Source organism: Salminus brasiliensis, chromosome 2, assembly GCF_030463535.1.
Source record: "Salminus brasiliensis chromosome 2, fSalBra1.hap2, whole genome shotgun sequence".
Lineage (NCBI taxonomy): Eukaryota > Metazoa > Chordata > Actinopteri > Characiformes > Bryconidae > Salminus > Salminus brasiliensis.
In genome coordinates this window covers 5,629,384-5,647,161 of record NC_132879.1, presented here as the reverse complement: position 1 = coordinate 5,647,161, position 17,778 = coordinate 5,629,384, and the positions used below count along the sequence as shown (strand labels likewise).

At 40.7% G+C, this 17,778-nt stretch overlaps 1 protein-coding gene across 2 annotated transcripts in view; it reads left to right on the top strand.

The window, feature by feature from the left end:
- Positions 1–17,778, top strand: part of LOC140550295 (uncharacterized) — a 39,123-nt gene that overhangs the window by 1,563 nt on the left and 19,782 nt on the right. For both annotated transcript variants that reach the window (XM_072674209.1, XM_072674210.1), the window contains exons 5-27: positions 1,224–1,287; positions 1,514–1,596; positions 2,681–2,873; positions 2,972–3,091; positions 3,512–3,632; positions 4,047–4,182; positions 4,867–4,944; positions 5,030–5,099; positions 7,572–7,703; positions 7,791–7,940; positions 8,558–8,652; positions 8,757–8,889; positions 9,799–10,042; positions 10,273–10,313; positions 11,888–11,976; positions 12,564–12,718; positions 12,808–12,946; positions 13,945–14,037; positions 14,577–14,771; positions 15,941–16,183; positions 16,935–17,091; positions 17,347–17,457; positions 17,632–17,773. In XM_072674209.1, the coding sequence (XP_072530310.1) occupies positions 1,224–1,287; positions 1,514–1,596; positions 2,681–2,873; positions 2,972–3,091; positions 3,512–3,632; positions 4,047–4,182; positions 4,867–4,944; positions 5,030–5,099; positions 7,572–7,703; positions 7,791–7,940; positions 8,558–8,652; positions 8,757–8,889; positions 9,799–10,042; positions 10,273–10,313; positions 11,888–11,976; positions 12,564–12,718; positions 12,808–12,946; positions 13,945–14,037; positions 14,577–14,771; positions 15,941–16,183; positions 16,935–17,091; positions 17,347–17,457; positions 17,632–17,773 (2,984 nt within the window). The remainder of the gene's footprint in view (positions 1–1,223; positions 1,288–1,513; positions 1,597–2,680; positions 2,874–2,971; positions 3,092–3,511; positions 3,633–4,046; positions 4,183–4,866; positions 4,945–5,029; positions 5,100–7,571; positions 7,704–7,790; positions 7,941–8,557; positions 8,653–8,756; positions 8,890–9,798; positions 10,043–10,272; positions 10,314–11,887; positions 11,977–12,563; positions 12,719–12,807; positions 12,947–13,944; positions 14,038–14,576; positions 14,772–15,940; positions 16,184–16,934; positions 17,092–17,346; positions 17,458–17,631; positions 17,774–17,778) is intronic.

The following is a 17,778-nucleotide window of genomic DNA, read 5'->3' as shown; positions in this document are numbered from 1 at the left end:
TATTAAAATAGTTAATTAGACATAGAATATGTTTAGGGCAGTATGGAAAAATGTTTATTATAGTATATTTCTTAATATTTTAGTTTCACAGTATATATATATATATATATTTCAAATCTTTCTATAGGTTTGCAGCTTATTTTCGTGTCATGAATACATATAATAATAAAAAATATATATAATGTGTTTATCATGTAACTAATAAAGGCATAATGAGTACTAAAGGGTTAGCTATGCCCCACAAAAGGTGTTTATTGTGCAAACTACGTCATAGCTTATTTATTTACCAACTGAAGTACAGATAAATTATTTAAATCTTTAAAACACAGCTTTTATAACAAGCTTATAAAAATGTTAAACCTTCAAAAAGAAAAATGGAAGTTAAGAGTTTATCTTAAGGGTCTGAGTGGTCCAGAGGATCTGCTAGTCATCGGCAGCCGGGCCCAGAGAGAGCACAATTGGCCTTGCTCTTTCCAGGGTGGGTAGATGGCGCTACCCACATCACTTCAGTGCGGTGCTCTCCACTGGCCACTGGTGTCTGCTGTCCGATGCATCGAAGCGGAGTATACAGCATTTCCCTTAAGACATGTTGGTCAAGTTAAGGACGGCTCTCTCGCAGGCAGAGAAAACTGGGTTATATATGATTCGTTGGGGAGTATCTTCCCGCTATATGGTTATAAGATGCTTATAAGTGATATTATTGGCGCATTAGACAAACTCTGCATGGATCAGGCTAAATCCAGAATGGAGAAGCCATCCAGACAGCACGTATGCTGTCTGGCCTATTTGGTCTTTGCTCTGCTGTAGATGTTGACAGTCGCTGTAGTTTCAGTTCACTTCCCGTTGTTGGCTGGTCCACCACACTCGCATACACAGCATACATCCTCTTTCACCTCGTGCACACACTTGCACTTTAAGTGACCTTACAAGATCATCATTTAAGAAGCAAATATGCCAGGGCCGGGCATTATTAAGAAATGCAAGTTAGGCGAATATTTGGCTTTACAAAGTGCATTTCTACCTCAGAAAGATCTGCGTTTTTAGACATCACTGCAGTGCAGTCAGAAAGTCAAGGTGTGTGCAGCGCTGCTGTGTATATGTGGAGAGAGAGAGAGACAGAAAGAGAGATGTGAGCAGAGAGAGAGAGAGAGAGAGGGAGTTGTTAGAATAGCTCTGTTGATGTTCGGTGAGTAACTACGACATGACCCCTCATGTTTCTATAGGTACAGCTGGACCATGAGCTACTGGATGGGATGACAGGGATATGTGGTCGACTGAACGGTGCAGGTCAGTCAGTGTCAAGTCAATGGCATCATTACATTCGCAGAAATAAATCTGAATAGAGAAAGTTTCTGTGTTGTGTAGCGAGTGTGAAACATGCATGCTCACTCCTTTATTACTGTCTAGAAATTGCTCAATTATGTTCATTGAGTTTTTAAACGTTTTTAGTTTAGAGTTTAATGACCATTATTTCTATGTAAGTACACAAAAACTCTTGTTTTATCCTCTTCAGAAGCTCCAGCACAACTTATATCTGCCAGTGTCATGTCTGATGGAAAGTGTGTGACTGAAGATGCTAAACCTCAAAAATCACAGGTATGTACAAATGCATTCACAGAAATCTCCAATCCTGCTTTACGAGGAACAAACAGGCTTCAGCTGGACTGACTTCTTAAGTACAATTGCTAAGAACATTTGGGGAACCACTGGGTGGAGAAGATAAACGTCCTGAGGTTAGAGGTGGGATATGTGGCAATGATATAGTTTCATGTTATTTTAAAAAAATAGTAAAAATATATGCAACATCACATCTTTCTACAATTGAGTTGAGTTGGCATTTAGTAAATCCATTTTACACATGAATTATGGTCAGTCTTTTACATCATTATGTGCCTAAACCATAAACATACCATTATTTTATAATTTTACTTTAGTCAAAACTAAGGTAACATTACCATACCACGAAAAGAAATATATTTACTAAACTTTGAAGTTAATTTTAAATTATCAATAGATTGTAGTTAATCATTTTATCTATAATTATTTAACCAAGCAAAATTCTTAATTTGTGTAAATGATCATTAAGAGTAACCTAGATAAGATAATTATAATGTTTAGCTTGAAATTTTGTCGATTTGAAATGAACACACTGATTTCTATGGACAGTTGCAATCTATGAAAATTAAATGTACATTGCAAGTGGCAATCATCGGGGTCCAAGCACAAAGGGTATGCATTGACATCACATTCCCACTGAAACATCCCCCCTTTAGCCAGACTGAGTAGTAAAACATTCAGCAGCGCGGCTGCTTTTACAGATTAAAGGCGGCTGGACTCGACAGCGAATCATCCAAATGACTAAAGAACCAATGGTCCATGAACAGAGATGTGTACCTAGGAATGTCCAGCTAACTGAGACTTAAATCACACAGGTTTGGAGGATAAAGCATCATATCAGATATAGCACAGAGTCGAGTGAATGATCTTAGAAGCTGTTTTCAGGCTCATTTAGTAGACTGGCTCATCCAGGTTTGCTTGCTTTCCCTTTAAACAGAACTTAGCACGTCACTAAATTCTACTTTCTGCTTGACTTTCTGTTATGGTTTACATTTAGTCTCCACATATCAGAATGTCCAGTGAATGTCCGATTTGTACAAGAGAAGGTATGCATTTTTTCCAGGTTTGTGAGGTCCTGTCTTACGCCGTTGGCTGTCTTGGCGGAAAATCTGCTCTAAACACATACATTGATCTCTGCTCACGAATGCCCAGCAACGTACACACATACGCCAAGTGTGCTTTTTTTGAAGAGATTGCTCGCATGTGTGGGAATCAGTCCTCCCTGTGGTCTGTATGGAGAGGAAAAACCTCATGTCGTGAGTGCAGCTATTTCGTATATAGCACTGGAATTTCATGGATTCTCCTGGTTTATCCAACTATGCCATTAATGCTAAAATTACAAACTTACCTGCAGCGCCACCTACCTGCCCTGGAGAGATGAAATATCATGAGCTGGGTCCTGCCTTTCCTCCCACCTGCACCAACCCCCAGCCACCTTCAGGACCTTTAATCAGCACTTGTTTACCCCCGTCAGGTGGGTTATCTGTCTGTGAATAAATGGTTGTATTAGTTGAATGATAGCAGGGGTTTTTACTGCTGGCTAGTTGGGAATATTTTGTGAATGTCTGCTGACAGTTTTATCATGGCATGTCTTACGCATTGGATACCCATTGACTGGCTACCTACGCATTAACTGTCATATGTTACAATGAGATTTGTCTCTAAAAAAGATCAGCACAAGTACGCCCATGTTTAGGTGTTTGTATTTAGCCAGGTATGATATAAGGTACACACTGAACATTATTGCATAATTGTGATGAAATTCACTGTAGACAATCTCTGAAAAGTGATTTCAGTAATCGAATACTGGCTTCTAAAGCAATTACTAAGCAAGTACTGGAGTATCCTCGCACATCCCTAGTTATAACTGTCCTTCCCATTCGTTCTGTTCCAGGTATGGTCCTGAATGATCGAGCTGATGGCTTCCTCTGTATTAACATACAGGAATGTCCGTGTGTGCATGGTGGGAAAACGTATCCACCAGGGGCCAAACGCAACTCCAAGTGTCAGTCATGGTGAGGACAAATATGGTACACTAAATGTCTAATGCCAGACGTGGGCTAGAAAGGGGTATAAAGCCCCCCAGCGTTGAGCTGTGGAGCAGTGGAACTGTGGAACTCCTGTGGGATGAGGTGGGGTGGTGATCATCCAACATCCTTACCTCACTAATGCTCTTGACACTAAATGCAATCAATTCCTCACGGCAATGCTCCAAAAAAATCTAGCAGAGAGCCTGATTCCCTGGACAGTAAAGACAGTTACTCCATCAAACGCAGGATAAACTCTTTTTAATACCCTTGATTTTGGGAAAGGAACAATGAATGAGCAGGTGTCCCAATACTTTTGTCCATATATATAAGCCTTTTCTATATTGTTGTTTCCATAATCATTCATGTGTTCTTCATTATATATGTCTGTTTTGATTTTAGCGTATGTGTCCAAGGCAAATGGAACTGCTCTGCTAATGTCTGTCCTCCTACGTGTAACATGGAAGGGCGGTTTGTCACGACCTTTGATGGAAAACAGTATCGCGTGCCTGGGAAATGTACCTACGTGGCTGCAAGCGTGAGTGAAACTGAATTATGTCAGACTCTTTTTTTTAACCAAATGTAGACCTAGTTCTTGTTAGCAGCGTTGGTTGTGTAGTGGTAAGTCAAGTCAAGTCAAGTCAGAGTTATTTGTATAGTTTTTTATAACTGTTGTCGTCACAAAGCAGCTTTACATAATTAGTAATTAGTAAAAGACAGAAAAAAAAGAAATAACGTAAGACTCGAAGGATCAAAGACCCCCAGTGAGCAGCCAACGGCAACAGTGGCAAGGAAAAACTCTCTCAGAGCTGGAGGAAGAAACCTTGGGAGGAACCAAGACTTACAAGGGGGACCCGACCCATTCTCTTCTGATCAGAACTATTTAAACATTATTGATAAAAATGACCATAGCTAATGATCAAATTACCGTAAGATTAGCTGCCTTCAAAGCAGTTGACCCAGGTTCAATTCTCAGCAGTGGTGGTTTAGCACCGGCCTATTGATGACAGGGTTGTGGGTTCACTATCTGGGCTCGGCAAGCTGCCACTGTTGAACCCTTGAGCTCCGGGTATGTGTGCTCCCTGTCACTGTGTGTGTTTGATCACTAGTGTGTGTGTGTGTTTTCACTGCACGGATGAGTTAAAGGTGGAGGCCAAATTCCATCTGTGTCCAAAACTAATGGTGAAATTGTCATTTCTCATTTTACCAATTTATGTCACAGGGACCCAGCTGGACCGTGACTGTCAGGTATTCTGATACAGATGCATCTATAGCAGAAATGCACCTCGATGTGTCTAAGGTGTGTTTTTCTTATCCTTAAATCCATTAAATGTAAAGGTTGTATTGTACCACAGAGCAGTGACAAAGCTGTACTCTGTGTTTAGGACAAATACACCTTCTCGACGAACAGTGTAAAACGAGGACAAGATGAAATCACAGATCTGTCTCAGACTGGTAGGTTCTCATAAGAGTGATGGGAGTATGGGTTTACATTGAGCTGTGAGGTGATTACGTACACTTAACGTTGTGGTCTGACGTTTGCATGCACTCGTATTGAAATTCCATGGTATTTTCTGTGCTGAATGAGTGACAACAAATCCTTAATAGAAGAAAACGAGGTTATAAGTATACATACGTCCACTTACATTATTAATTTAGTGGTGCTGAAGGTTCCAAAAGGCCTCTTAACTTCCTGTTAGTGATCATGATTGGCTACAGCTGGTGGTTTCTCTGTGCATTACCACTGGACTAACACACAGTACAATGGGAAAGTCCAAGGAGCTCAGAGCAGATCTGATATAGAGGATTGTAGGTTTACACAAGTCAGGCATGTCTCTTGGTGCCATTTCTAGACATCAGCAGATTCTCAGATCATCAAGTCAAACAATTGTACCTAACTACAGCTGTACGGTTTATTGGGAGGTGTAGTCACTTTGGTAAGGTCTGGAGTTAGAAGAAGACTCAACTGTCTCCCTCAGCTGAAAGGAAAGGAGTGCAGACCTGCTATGAACCGGAGGCCTCTGGAAGAGCAGTGTCGCTGTCTTCTGTAAAGCTAGCTGAACATCACCATGGGCTGAAGCTGTTGTCTTACCAGTTGTTCAGCATGGTGGTGGTAGCATCTAGCTCTGGGGATGTTTTGGTACATTTGGTACATTGTACAACATTTATGGAATAATGTAGAAGGAGGACAACTGCAGAATTTGTCAGCTCAGGCCATTAGCTGGACAGTTGAAATGTGGACACAATTGGGTTTCCCAAAATAATAGTGATCCCAAACACACATTAAAAGGTCAAATGAATAATGCAGGCTAACATTAAGCTTTTGGAAAGACTTTCCCAAAGTTCTGGTCATTATACAACCAGAATTCGGGTTGTACCAAAAGGTACAACTTGCTAAGGGATATTTGACCATATAAAAGGTGAAATATGTGTAATTGTGACCCTGTGTGGATTTCAGAACCCCCTACAATTAAAATGTGTACAGTATAGTATAGTATATTATAGTATAGTATAGTATATTATATTATAGTATATTATAGTATAGTATAGTATAGTATAGTATAGTATATTATAGTATAGTATAGTATATTATATTATATTATAGTATAGTATAGTATAGTATATTATAGTATAGTATAGTATAGTATAGTATAGTATATTATAGTATAGAATATTATAGTATAGTATATTATAGTATAGTATAGTATAGTGTATTATAGTATAGTATATTATAGTATAGTATAGTATAGAATATTATAGTATAGTATATTATAGTATAGTATAGTATAGTGTATTATAGTATAGTATAGTATATTATATTATAGTATAGTATAGAATATTATAGTATAGTATAGTATAGTATAGTGTATTATAGTATAGTATAGTATATTATGGTATAGTATAGTATAGTATATTATGGTATAGTATAGTATAGTATATTATGGTATAGTATAGTATAGTATAGTGTATTATAGTATAGTATAGTATAGTATATTATAGTATAATATAGTATATTAGTATAGTATAGTATAGTATAGTATAGTATATTATAGTATAGTATAGTATAGTATATTAGTATAGTATAGTATATTAGTATAGTATAGTATAGTATATTAGTATAGTATAGTATATTAGTATAGTATAGTATATTATAGTATAGTATAGTATAGTATATTAGTATAGTCAGTGTATTGCTTATATAATGTGTATGCCGTGTTAATTGTGTGTATAAAGTTTTAGTTGTCTATATGTTACCAGTACTAGAAAGACACCGATGGCCAGAACCAAGAATTCCTTGTGTGGGTCAACATACTTGGCCAATAAATCTGATACTGATTCTGATATTGCCATGACTTTCAACGTACATAATTAATGCATGCAAACTTCCGACCACAACTATATCAGTTAGTGCTGATATCTGATTATCTGATTATCTGATATCTGATACGCTCTGCCCTATGAACTGGTAAAAGTGTGGATCAGGGGTCTCAAGCTCTAATTAACTGGGCACCACTAGCCAGGCATTGTTCAGCCAGAGCTGTCCAAGTTGCTGAAGTGAGTTTTTTTGGATATAAATATCTGGGTGAAAACTGTCAGATCTACATGTTGTGTAACTGCACTTGAGATTTAGCTTTGAGCTTTTTGTGCTGTGAATGGTGAGCTAGCACCTGTGCGTAGCATGACATGGGAGTTGACAGTCGGCTGGGATTAGCCAGGGTAATCGAAAAAGCAACTGTTAGTTGCTTTAGAACTAGAAACTAAATATAATAAAATAAAGAACATAAAGAAAAAAAGATAAAAATATGGTAAAAGCCTAATTTGTTAACATGTAAGGGGCTGTGTGACGCGGCCTCATGGGCCGGATATGGGCCGGTAGTTTGAGACCCAGTCCTGTCTCTCATGTACTGTGAACTGGTTTCCTTTCAGATCACACTATGGTCTTCTGGCAGTCTTCAATGTTTGTTCAGGTCCAGACGTATTTTGGCATGAAGATTAAAGTTCAGGTGTCTCCAGAAATTCAACTGTATTTATATTTGCCTCCATCTGAACAGACCAGAGGTATTCACAGCTTTATTTCTTATTTCATAGCCTAACGTTTGAAGTTTGTTTTGCAGCCGTCTTTTAATTTGTTCCAACTTGTCGTAGGTCTGTGTGGAATCTATAACAACGATACAGAAGACGACTTCACCACCAGTAGCGGTATTGTAGAAAATGCTGTTCTGCCGTTTACCCAGTCGTGGACAATAGGACAATGTAGCCCACCTAATACGGATTTATGCGTCAACACTGATAATGGTAAGGTTGCTACTGTTGCTACATGGTGTTCATATTTTGTTTATACCATCAAATGTTTGGGTACACGTACTGATATTTTTAGAAATTAAATATATACACTGTCCCATCCCACCCAACCACCAGAAACATACCTGTATATATATATGTAAAATCCTCATGGTAAAAGAAAGATCCTTTTTAACTGGATTTAGCTGGATTTACCCTGTTAGCACTAGCTGAAGATCATTTTAAATAATCATAATTATGATTAATTAATAATTGCAACCTAATAAAAACTCAAAAAATCACTATTTCAACACAACTGCGTTCGACTGCCTGTTGGGAGACGACCATTAAAAAAATACCTTACCACATATGCTTAGAAATCCTCATGGTAAAAGAAACTTCACACTTTCACATCTTCAGTCCCATTCAGCCATATCCTCATTGTAGCTGGGTTTACTCTATTAATTCTAAGTTATTGTAATTATGATTAATTACTAATTGTAACCTAACAATTAATGCTTACAACCTAATATTTTCCAATTCCAAAATCCACTAAACTCAACTGCTTGTTGGGAGACGACCATTAAAAGTGAGTTATCTCCATATCTGATATCTGTCTTTGTTTCCTGTAGAGATATTTGCGGAACAGAAGTGCAGCCAGTTGAGGAATACGAGCAGTGCTTTTGCCCGCTGCCATGATTATGTGCCTGTTAGCAGCTTTTTTGACGTAAGAGCAAATTCATGCTTCATATATACTTTATACATTATCAAACATTCCAACTTTTACTTGTAGAACTTGTATATAACTTCTCAATGTTAAAATATCCTCAGGCCTGTGTTCAACGAACCTGCAAGTGCACGTCCGGCGTGCAGAACTGCCTGTGTGTCGCCCTCAGCAACTACGCTAAAGCCTGTGCCGGTCAGGGGATTGACGTTGGTGACTGGAGAGCCGAATCAGCCTGCAGTGAGTACATTTCTCTATACTTAAATGGTTGCCTTCCCAGTCAAGGATTAGGCCTATTCAATTTAATTCAATTAAATGTTTATTTTTAGAGCGTTTTTCACAACAGAAGCTTCTTTTGAGCAAGTGGCAAAGAAAAAGTCCCTCAGAATGAGTGGAAGGAACCTTAAGAGCAGCCAAGACCCATCCTTCTCTGGTTGATACTGGATAGCAAAACAGACAAGACTAATCCAGGGCTATATTTGCTTTCTGTGGAAAATCTCCATTCAGAATGTAGTATAGTCCAGGACTAGGCTTAATCCTCGTCTGGCCCAATGTGTTAGTTGAAATTAGTAGGGGCAGTGCTGGCTTAGCAGTTAGAGCTCCGAGCTATTGATGACAGGGTTGTGGGTTCGATACCCGGGCTCGGCAAGCTGCCACTGTTGGCCCCTTGAGCAAGACCCTTCACCATCTCTGCTCTGTGTGCTCTGGCATGTGTGCGCTCACTGCCACTGTGTGTGTTTCACTGTGTGTGTTTCACTGTGTGTATTCACTGCACGGTTGGGATAAAAGTGGAAGCCAAATCCTATCTGTGTCCAACACTAATGGTAAATATGGTTGTCTTTGTCTTTGAATCCCACCAAAATGTTCAGGGATGAGAAATCTATTATTATAGAAATATCATTCTTAGAAACCTAATTAACTTTGTTTTATTAAATCCTAAGGACTGTTGTCCAGCACAGTTTGGTCATCATGAAAATTTTGCCACAATCTAAAGAACGACTGCCAGATTCACTTCATATCAAAACATGAAAAACAGCAAAAGCTGAGATTCACAATCTTTGTGTGACAGCGACGATACACGAGTATGTGTGTATCAATAGCTGTTAAAATGTTAATTTGCAGTAAGCTTGATGTCCTTCTGCATTTCAGGTGTCACCTGCAATGGAAATCTGAGGTTCAGATACATCATGAGCGCCTGTAACCACACCTGCCGCTCGTTAACGGGCCCTGACCCCACCTGCGATGCGGTGGTTGACCCAGTGGAGGGCTGTGGCTGCCTGGTGGGAACACATCTTAAGACTCCGCAGGAGTGCAGCTCTAGCGCACTCTGTATGTGTCACTATCAGGGAGGAACCACGCCCCCAGGACCTGTGGTTATTGATGGACGACAGTGGTAAACACATGAGACGTTACGCGTTACAGTACAGACGCTCTGAAGGAAATCAGAAATGCTTAGTTAAACTTTTAAGCAGGGAAAAGTCCCTCTAAAGCCAAAGACACGTCTTCTGAAGCCTGTTTAGAATATGACTGCATTACTAAATATACAGTACACGTACACACCAACATTAAAAGCTGGTCTATATAGAACATACATGTAAATAATGGCGGATGTTTCTCTTTCAGCCTGTGTGAAAATGGAGTTCTCCACTGTTCTGAAGCTTGCGGTAAAGTCCATCGTCTTTTACATAATATCCCTAAGAACCGGTCAGGAACTGCTTATACTGTGTAAACCCGAGGCTGAGACTTGTGTTGCTTATTTAGTTAATAACCTATTTTTATGGATATGCAAACAGTTGAGGCCTCTAATCACATTATTTAAAGCCATGTCTCTCAGCAATAAGAGAGTTTGTACTGTAGAAGCTCCAGATCTCATTAGAACATGCGAGATGGTGAGATCTTGTGAGCTAGTCTGAAGAACAGAGCTTGGTTACTCCAGGTTTCTCCTGGACGCCCCCCAGTCCAGCCAGCACAGCGTGGAGGATGTGTTCAACTCCATCAGCAGCAGCAGCAGCAGCTCACCTGAGTTCCCATCATTAAGCCCTGATTTACCACCAAACCAGGTGTTGAAGAAGGAGAACTCTGAATAATACTAGACTCCAGGAGAACTTTGGAGATGTTCTAATGATGAACACAGTGATGGAGAACCACCACCACTTTCTGTAGGAGTGTTATTAGTGTTTATTCTAATATCAGTGTTTTACTGAGGAAATAAGCCCTTACTGTCTAGATTAATACCCATATTTTCACCTAAAACCTTTGCACTATACTATACGGACAAAAGTATTGGGACACACCTCTTAATCATTGAATTCAGGTGTTTCATACAGTCCCATTCAGGTCACAGGCGTATAAAACCCAGCCCCTAGTCATGCAGTCTGCCTTTCTTACACACATTAGTGAGAGAATGGGAGGTTCTATAAAGCTCACTGCACTCCAGCGTGGTTCTGTATGTAATAGGAGACACCGCTGCACCAACAACGACAAGTCAGCTGGTGAAATTTCCTCCCTTCTAGATCTTCCTACATCAGCTGTGAGTGGTGTTATTATTGAACAGTGATAGAGTTTAGGAGGAACAGCTCACAGAGAGCAGCTCAGTGTCCACAGAGTATCCATAATTGTATGGTAATTGTACCATATTCAGTTAGTAGATAAAAGGCTGTACTGATACAGTGCCCTCTTTTTGTTTGAAGGTTTTAGATTTAGAGAAGTTAGGGCACAGAAATTCACTATGTACATTATAGAGAAGTTATTGAGTTTTAGATGCCAGAAGCCCTTCCTCCCTAATCTAATGCTCTATAAATTCCAACCTTGTTCACACCCTCCACCACCCCGTCACCTCCCTTTTAAACCCTATCACCGATCACTCCTGGCTCATCCCCAGGCAGAAGCCACCTGAACTCCAGTCCAAAATGTCTCTGAGTCTCTCCTTACTTCTCACAGTCTTCTCCCAAATCATCATAAGCTGAAGTCCTAACTAGCAAAAACTCCATCCATAGGATCCATAAGTACACTGGGGTCATAACTTAGGGGTCAGAGCAGCCTTTTTCTGAGAGAATGTTAAAGCAACATGAGGAATGTGTTATTTCTAATATGACATCTTTGTGTTTAAAGGAGCTATATTCAACATGTAATTGTATATTTTTGGCTAGAGATTGCTATTTCGTTTTTTAGTCGAAAGATAATTTTTTCATGCAGTTTATGTAGGTGATGTCTTATGTTGCTGTGCTCTGTCCTCTAGACTGTCCTCAGGGGAAGATATGTGTACATTGTGCACAAGCAGCAGTCAACACATCTCGAAGGACATGTGAAAGCCTGAGCAAACCATCTGTGAGCATATTGATCACAATTCTAGTACACTTTATATGTCCTAATGTTTGTGGACACCCCTTCTAATGAATGCATTCAGATATTTTTAAGATGCACCCAAAAACAAATGCACACACTCAGCTTGTCTAGTCCCTATAGAGAAGTACTGCCAATAGAATTGGACTCTCTAAAGCAGATAAACATGAACCTGTTGTATCCACCATTCTGCCTAATACCAGGCGTGGGCTAGAGGGGTATAAAGCCCCCCAGCATTGAGCTGTGGAGCAGTGGAAGAATTGTGTTCTCTGGAATGATGGTTGGTGGTGCTCCATCCAGTACTTTTGGGATAGGTTGAGGAGTTGGGGCTGATAAGGTGGGGTGGTGATCATCATCCAACATCCTGACCTCATCATCCTGACCAAAATCTAGTAGAAAGCCCTATTCCCTGGACAGTAGTGACAGTTACTCCAACCAAAGCAGGATTGAGTCTTTTTTAATACCCTTAATGAATTTGGAAGAAGCAATGAATGAGCACATGTCCCAATACTTTTGTCCATATGTTTGTTATGAGATTACTGCACTGCCTCACGTTTGGTTTGTCTCTACAGAGTGTTGAGGAGACGTGTAGCAGTGGCTGCTACTGTCCAGCAGGCCTGATTGAGAACCACAGTGGTGGCTGTGTAACTCAGGACAACTGCACGTGTGAATTCAGCGGTAGTGTTTACGCGTCTGGACAGACCGTGGTGACAAACTGTAAAAAATGGTGAGGGGACTTGAGTAAGCTTGCACAAGCTCATCTGTCTTACAGCTTTGAACAGAAGGAACTAAATGGAATGACCAATTATCCCACAGCACCTGCAGAGCAGGACAGTGGCACTGTGAAGGGGAGCCATGCCCAGGGGTGTGTGAGGTGTTTGGCAATGGGCAGTATAACACCTTTGACTCCAAGTGGTACCGCTTTGATGGGAATTGCCAGTACACACTGGTGGAGGTGAGTAACACAGTGAGCTTCAATGGGAAACTTGAACAGAATGAAGGAGACGTTCAGACGTCTAGTCAGGTCAAGTCGGGGATTTTGCAGCAGGTATGTGTAAGATAATTACTTTACAGAAAAACAAAAGGAGCAACTTTACTAAATTACATATATAGTACACAGGATCTCATTTTTGCCATTTCTTCATTTGCCAATCTAGCAGTTGGCCTTTACATTGTGTCAAAATGGACCACGGACCAATATAAATGCTCCAAAATGACTCAAAATGACTTTTTCCTTCTATCCTAAAGCCATTTTGGAGATACAGGGTTTACGCTTGGCATATACACATACAAATATACATAAACTACATATAATGACACAGGCACAGCTTGTCTAGTCCTTGTAGACAAGGCCCAGGTGTGGCCCAGGTGTGGGTTAGAGGGGTATACCACCACGCAGTATTGAGTTCTCTGGAATGATGGTACTTTTGGGACGAGTTGGGAAGTTGGGGATGATGAGGTAGGATGGTGATCATCAAACAGCCTGACCTCACTAACACACTTGGCGCTAAATGCAATCCAATCCCCACAGCAATGCTCCTTCAAAATCTAGTAGAATGGCTTCTCAGATACTCCAACAAAAGCTTTTTTCGATTTCGGAAGAATCAGTTAACGAGTAGGTGTCCCAATACTTTTGTCCATATAGTGTATGGTAAGAAAAATAAATATGCCTGTGTGCAAATTAGCAACTGTGAAAGCAACAGGCTATAGACTACATCTACAAGAATTGACAATGTGGAGGAGTGTGTAGCAACCCTGCTAAGTGTTAAGAAGAGTGTATAATTATATATATTATATATATTATATTGATATGTTATATATTTTGGTAAAAGTAATGATGATGATGAGTAGAAAGTCAGTCAGCTCCCATGCATGTAAACTATATTACACACCAATGTTGATTTTATTATGTGTTCAATTATGCAAGTATCGCTCTCTGGGTGTGTGTTTCAGGATGACCATGGGCTGTTTGCAGTCAGGGTGGAGAGCGTGCCTTGCTGTGACGAAGCCTTGACCTGTTCTCGCTCCATTTCAGTGGATCTCCAGGTACCCATTTTAAAGGACTGCCATTTTGGGCCCTATTTTAGCAATCTTTCATCAAGCCGCCAAACAGCGCACCACACAGTTTGATTTATTGATTATCTATCATTAATGACGGGCAAAGTACGTCTTGTGCGGCTTGAACTAAGTACTAAGTCTCTTAATTAATCATGGGCATAAGGTACAATAAACCAATCAGCGTGTCACTTGCCAATTCCTTTACCAGCCCGGTTCGGATATGATAACAATATGCCAGAAAGTGACCTGAACACACCTCATTTCGAGACCACCATGCACATTGGCATAGATATATTCACAAGCACTGTTGCTATTTAAGCAACGCAGGCAGGTGTAAGATAGCAATGAGCATCACGACACCTTGTGCAGGATGTGAGACAGGGCCCTATGTTCATTAATTGAGTGAACGGTACAGAGAGGTAAATGCCTGTACCAGTGTTAAGCCCTGCTAATGATGGGTTCTGCTCTAGCGTGTTGTTTAGCAAGCTAAATATTTTCTAAAATGAACTCACTGTGTGTTTAAACAGGACGTGGTGACTCTGACCCTGCGTGATATGAACGTGACACAGACGCTAAAGGCTGGGTGGCATCTGCAGGCAAAACCCCTGTACTCTGTCCACACCGTGGGCCTCTACATCATCATCTCAGTGCCAGATCTGGGGCTCACTGTGATCTGGGATAAACACACCAGAATTAAAATTGTGTTGCAGGCCAGATGGAAGGTAAGCTGTTCAGATGTGCTGTTCTAGCTGAAAAGATCTCATTCAACCAAATTATCGGTCAAAAATTAGAACATCTCCAAAGTTCTCCTCATGGAGTCTAGTATTATTCAGAGTTCTCCTTCTTCAACACCTGGTTTGGTGGTAAATCAGGGCTTAATGATGGTAAATCAGGTGAGCTGCTGCTGCTGCTGCTGCTGCTGCTGCTGCTGCTGCTGCTGATAGAGTTGAATACATCCTCCACGCTGTGCTGGCTGGACTGGGGAGGGGACGTCCAGGAGAAACCTGGAGGAACCAAGCTCTGTTCTTCAGACTAGCTCACCGACAAGATCTCACTACTTTCCTCAGAATGAGAAGCTCTTGCTCCTTTTTACTGGATTTATGTTGATCTGCATCTGTTCTGATGGGATCTGGAGTTTGCACACTACTGCATATTTTCTTAACTGCTCATCAACAAGTATGTGGCCTGGATGTGTTGAACTTCTCAAAGCTCTTTAGAAACTCATGAGAGGAAGGCTTCTTATGAAGCTTGCCTAAAGAAGGCAGAGAGTGTTTATAGAATTGTTGTCTTCAGTCCTATTATAAAGTTTGCAAAGTGTGGACCATGCTGGCTGAGTTCTAGGAAGCTGATGAAACATGAAGCTAGACCCCCCTTTGCTAAACAAAGACCAGGCATAAGTTGGAAGATGAATGTGTGTCCTAGCGGAGAGGAGGACGTGGTCCTTCTCTCAAACATTAGTTATTTCCTAACTCCATTAAAAACAATGCTTTATGTTCCCAAATATTTGACTGGTAGTAGTTTACTGACACAGCTTGTTTAATTGCCATAGAAAAGCCCAGTGATGTCGTCCAGGGGTGTACGGAACTGACTTCTCTTGTCAGGTCTAGTGCTTGGGTTATCAGTACCTGACCTCATTAATGCTCTCATGGCTGAATACCATCAAATCCTCCTAGCAATGTTCCAAAATCTAGTGTAAAGCCTTTGCAGGAGGCTACTGCAGCAAAAGAAAAACAAACTCCCTATTACTGCCCTCAATTTCAAAAGCATCTCTGAAAGAGCGTGTGTCTACAAACTTTTGGACATGTAGTGTATTAACACTTGTTCTTCCATGTCTGCATTGGATTACTTTGACCTTTATTTTACATTGTTTTGCTTGTGTGTGGACTGGCAGGGTAATGTTCGAGGTCTGTGTGGTAACTTTGACGGAGTAGTGACGAACGACCTGCTAACCAGGAGCTCCTCCTTGGTGTTCAGCACACTGGAGTTTGGGAACAGCTGGAAGACGGCTGTTCCTCCCTGTTCGGACGTGACCCAAGAAGTGTTTCCCTGCGAACGCCATTCATACTGTGAAGCCTGGGCCCAGCGTCGCTGCATGATCCTGCTGGGTGACACGTTCACAGACTGCCGCTTAAAGGTGTTTACCCAGCATGCCATTTAGACAGGGCCTGTAAAGTGATCTTTATTCATTTGCATAGTTTTACCTATACTATAAAATAAGAAGTTGATAATGATACATTTTTATTAATGTAATTAGAAATATGTAATGAAAAAAGTAATAACCGTAATACTAATCATTAATATTATATACTATATGCCCACAGATGTGCAAATGCACACACACAGTCTTAGTTTTTCTTGTGTGTAGACAAGCAGGGAAATGTGCGAGATCTGTGTGACGAACAGCTTGCTAACCAGGAGCTCCTCCATTGTGTTCAGCACTCTGAAGGATGGGAACAGCTGTCCCTCTGAAGCAGATAAACATGAACCTACTGTCTTAATGCCTAACGAGCTAGCAGGGTATAAAGCCCCTCCAGCATTGAGCTGTGGAGCAGTGGGACTGAGCTCTCTGAAATGATGGATGGTGCTCCATCCAGTACTTTAGGGATGAGTTGGGGAGTTGGGCACCTCACTAATGCTCTTGTCTGTGATTGTAATCAAATCCTCACAGTTATGCTCCTCCAAAATCTAGTAGAAAGCCATCTTCCCTGGTCAGTAGAGACAGTTACTCCAACAAAATCAGCATAGACTCTTTTAATACCCTTAATTTGATAAGAAACAATGAATAATCAGGTGTCCCAATACTTTTGTCCGCATATTGTATTTGTTCCTGCCTGGGACTGCAGATATACATTATCATCAGATGACTGTCTGCGTTTCATCTGCAGGTTGATCCAGCACCTTACTACCAGGCCTGTATTCTGGAGTCATGCTCGTGTGAGTTTGAAGGAAGGTTCCTGGGGTTCTGCACAGCTGTGGCAGCGTATGCTGAAGCCTGCACAGCACAGAAAGTCTGCATCAACTGGAGAACCCCAGACTTGTGCCGTATGTACCTTAAGACCTCTTTGAGAGTGTGGTGTGTACTCTGAATTGGAATGAGTCCTGAAACCTCATGGTGTTCTGATGTTTCAGTGTGTCAGGTTCATGAGATACTCTGTCAATTACTAACCTATTTGGGACTTCCCAAAAGCACCATATCGTAATAATAAACTCTCTTCCTGGTATGTGTAGAAGTGAACCCCCTCAGTGTTTGCTTAGTGGTGCGATTAACATTAATTGTGTGTGCCCTTTCCTCCACAGCGGTGTACTGTGACTATTACAATGAAGAAAGGGAAAACGGCTGGCATTATGAGCCATGTGGTCGGATTAAGACTTGTGGGAAAACACACAGCTTTACTGGAAGCCTTGAAGGTTGTCAATCTTCCCTTTATGTCCTTTCAGTTGATTTTGTCCTCACATCTGCAGGGAGTTTTGCTTTTGGTGGCTTCGCAAACTGACTGTGAATTCTGTTGTGTGGATGAGATATTCAAATATGTACGTTTTAATAATTGCTGATATACAATCGATTTAATTGTTCAATTTAAGGATGTTACCCAAGATGCCCCGTAGAGGCGCCATATTTTGATGAGAACACAAGGAAGTGCTCCAGTTTGGACAGGTGCACCTGCTTCTTCAACAACACAGTTGTAAATCCCGGTGATGAAGTGAGGACATCCAGTGAATGCTGGTTAG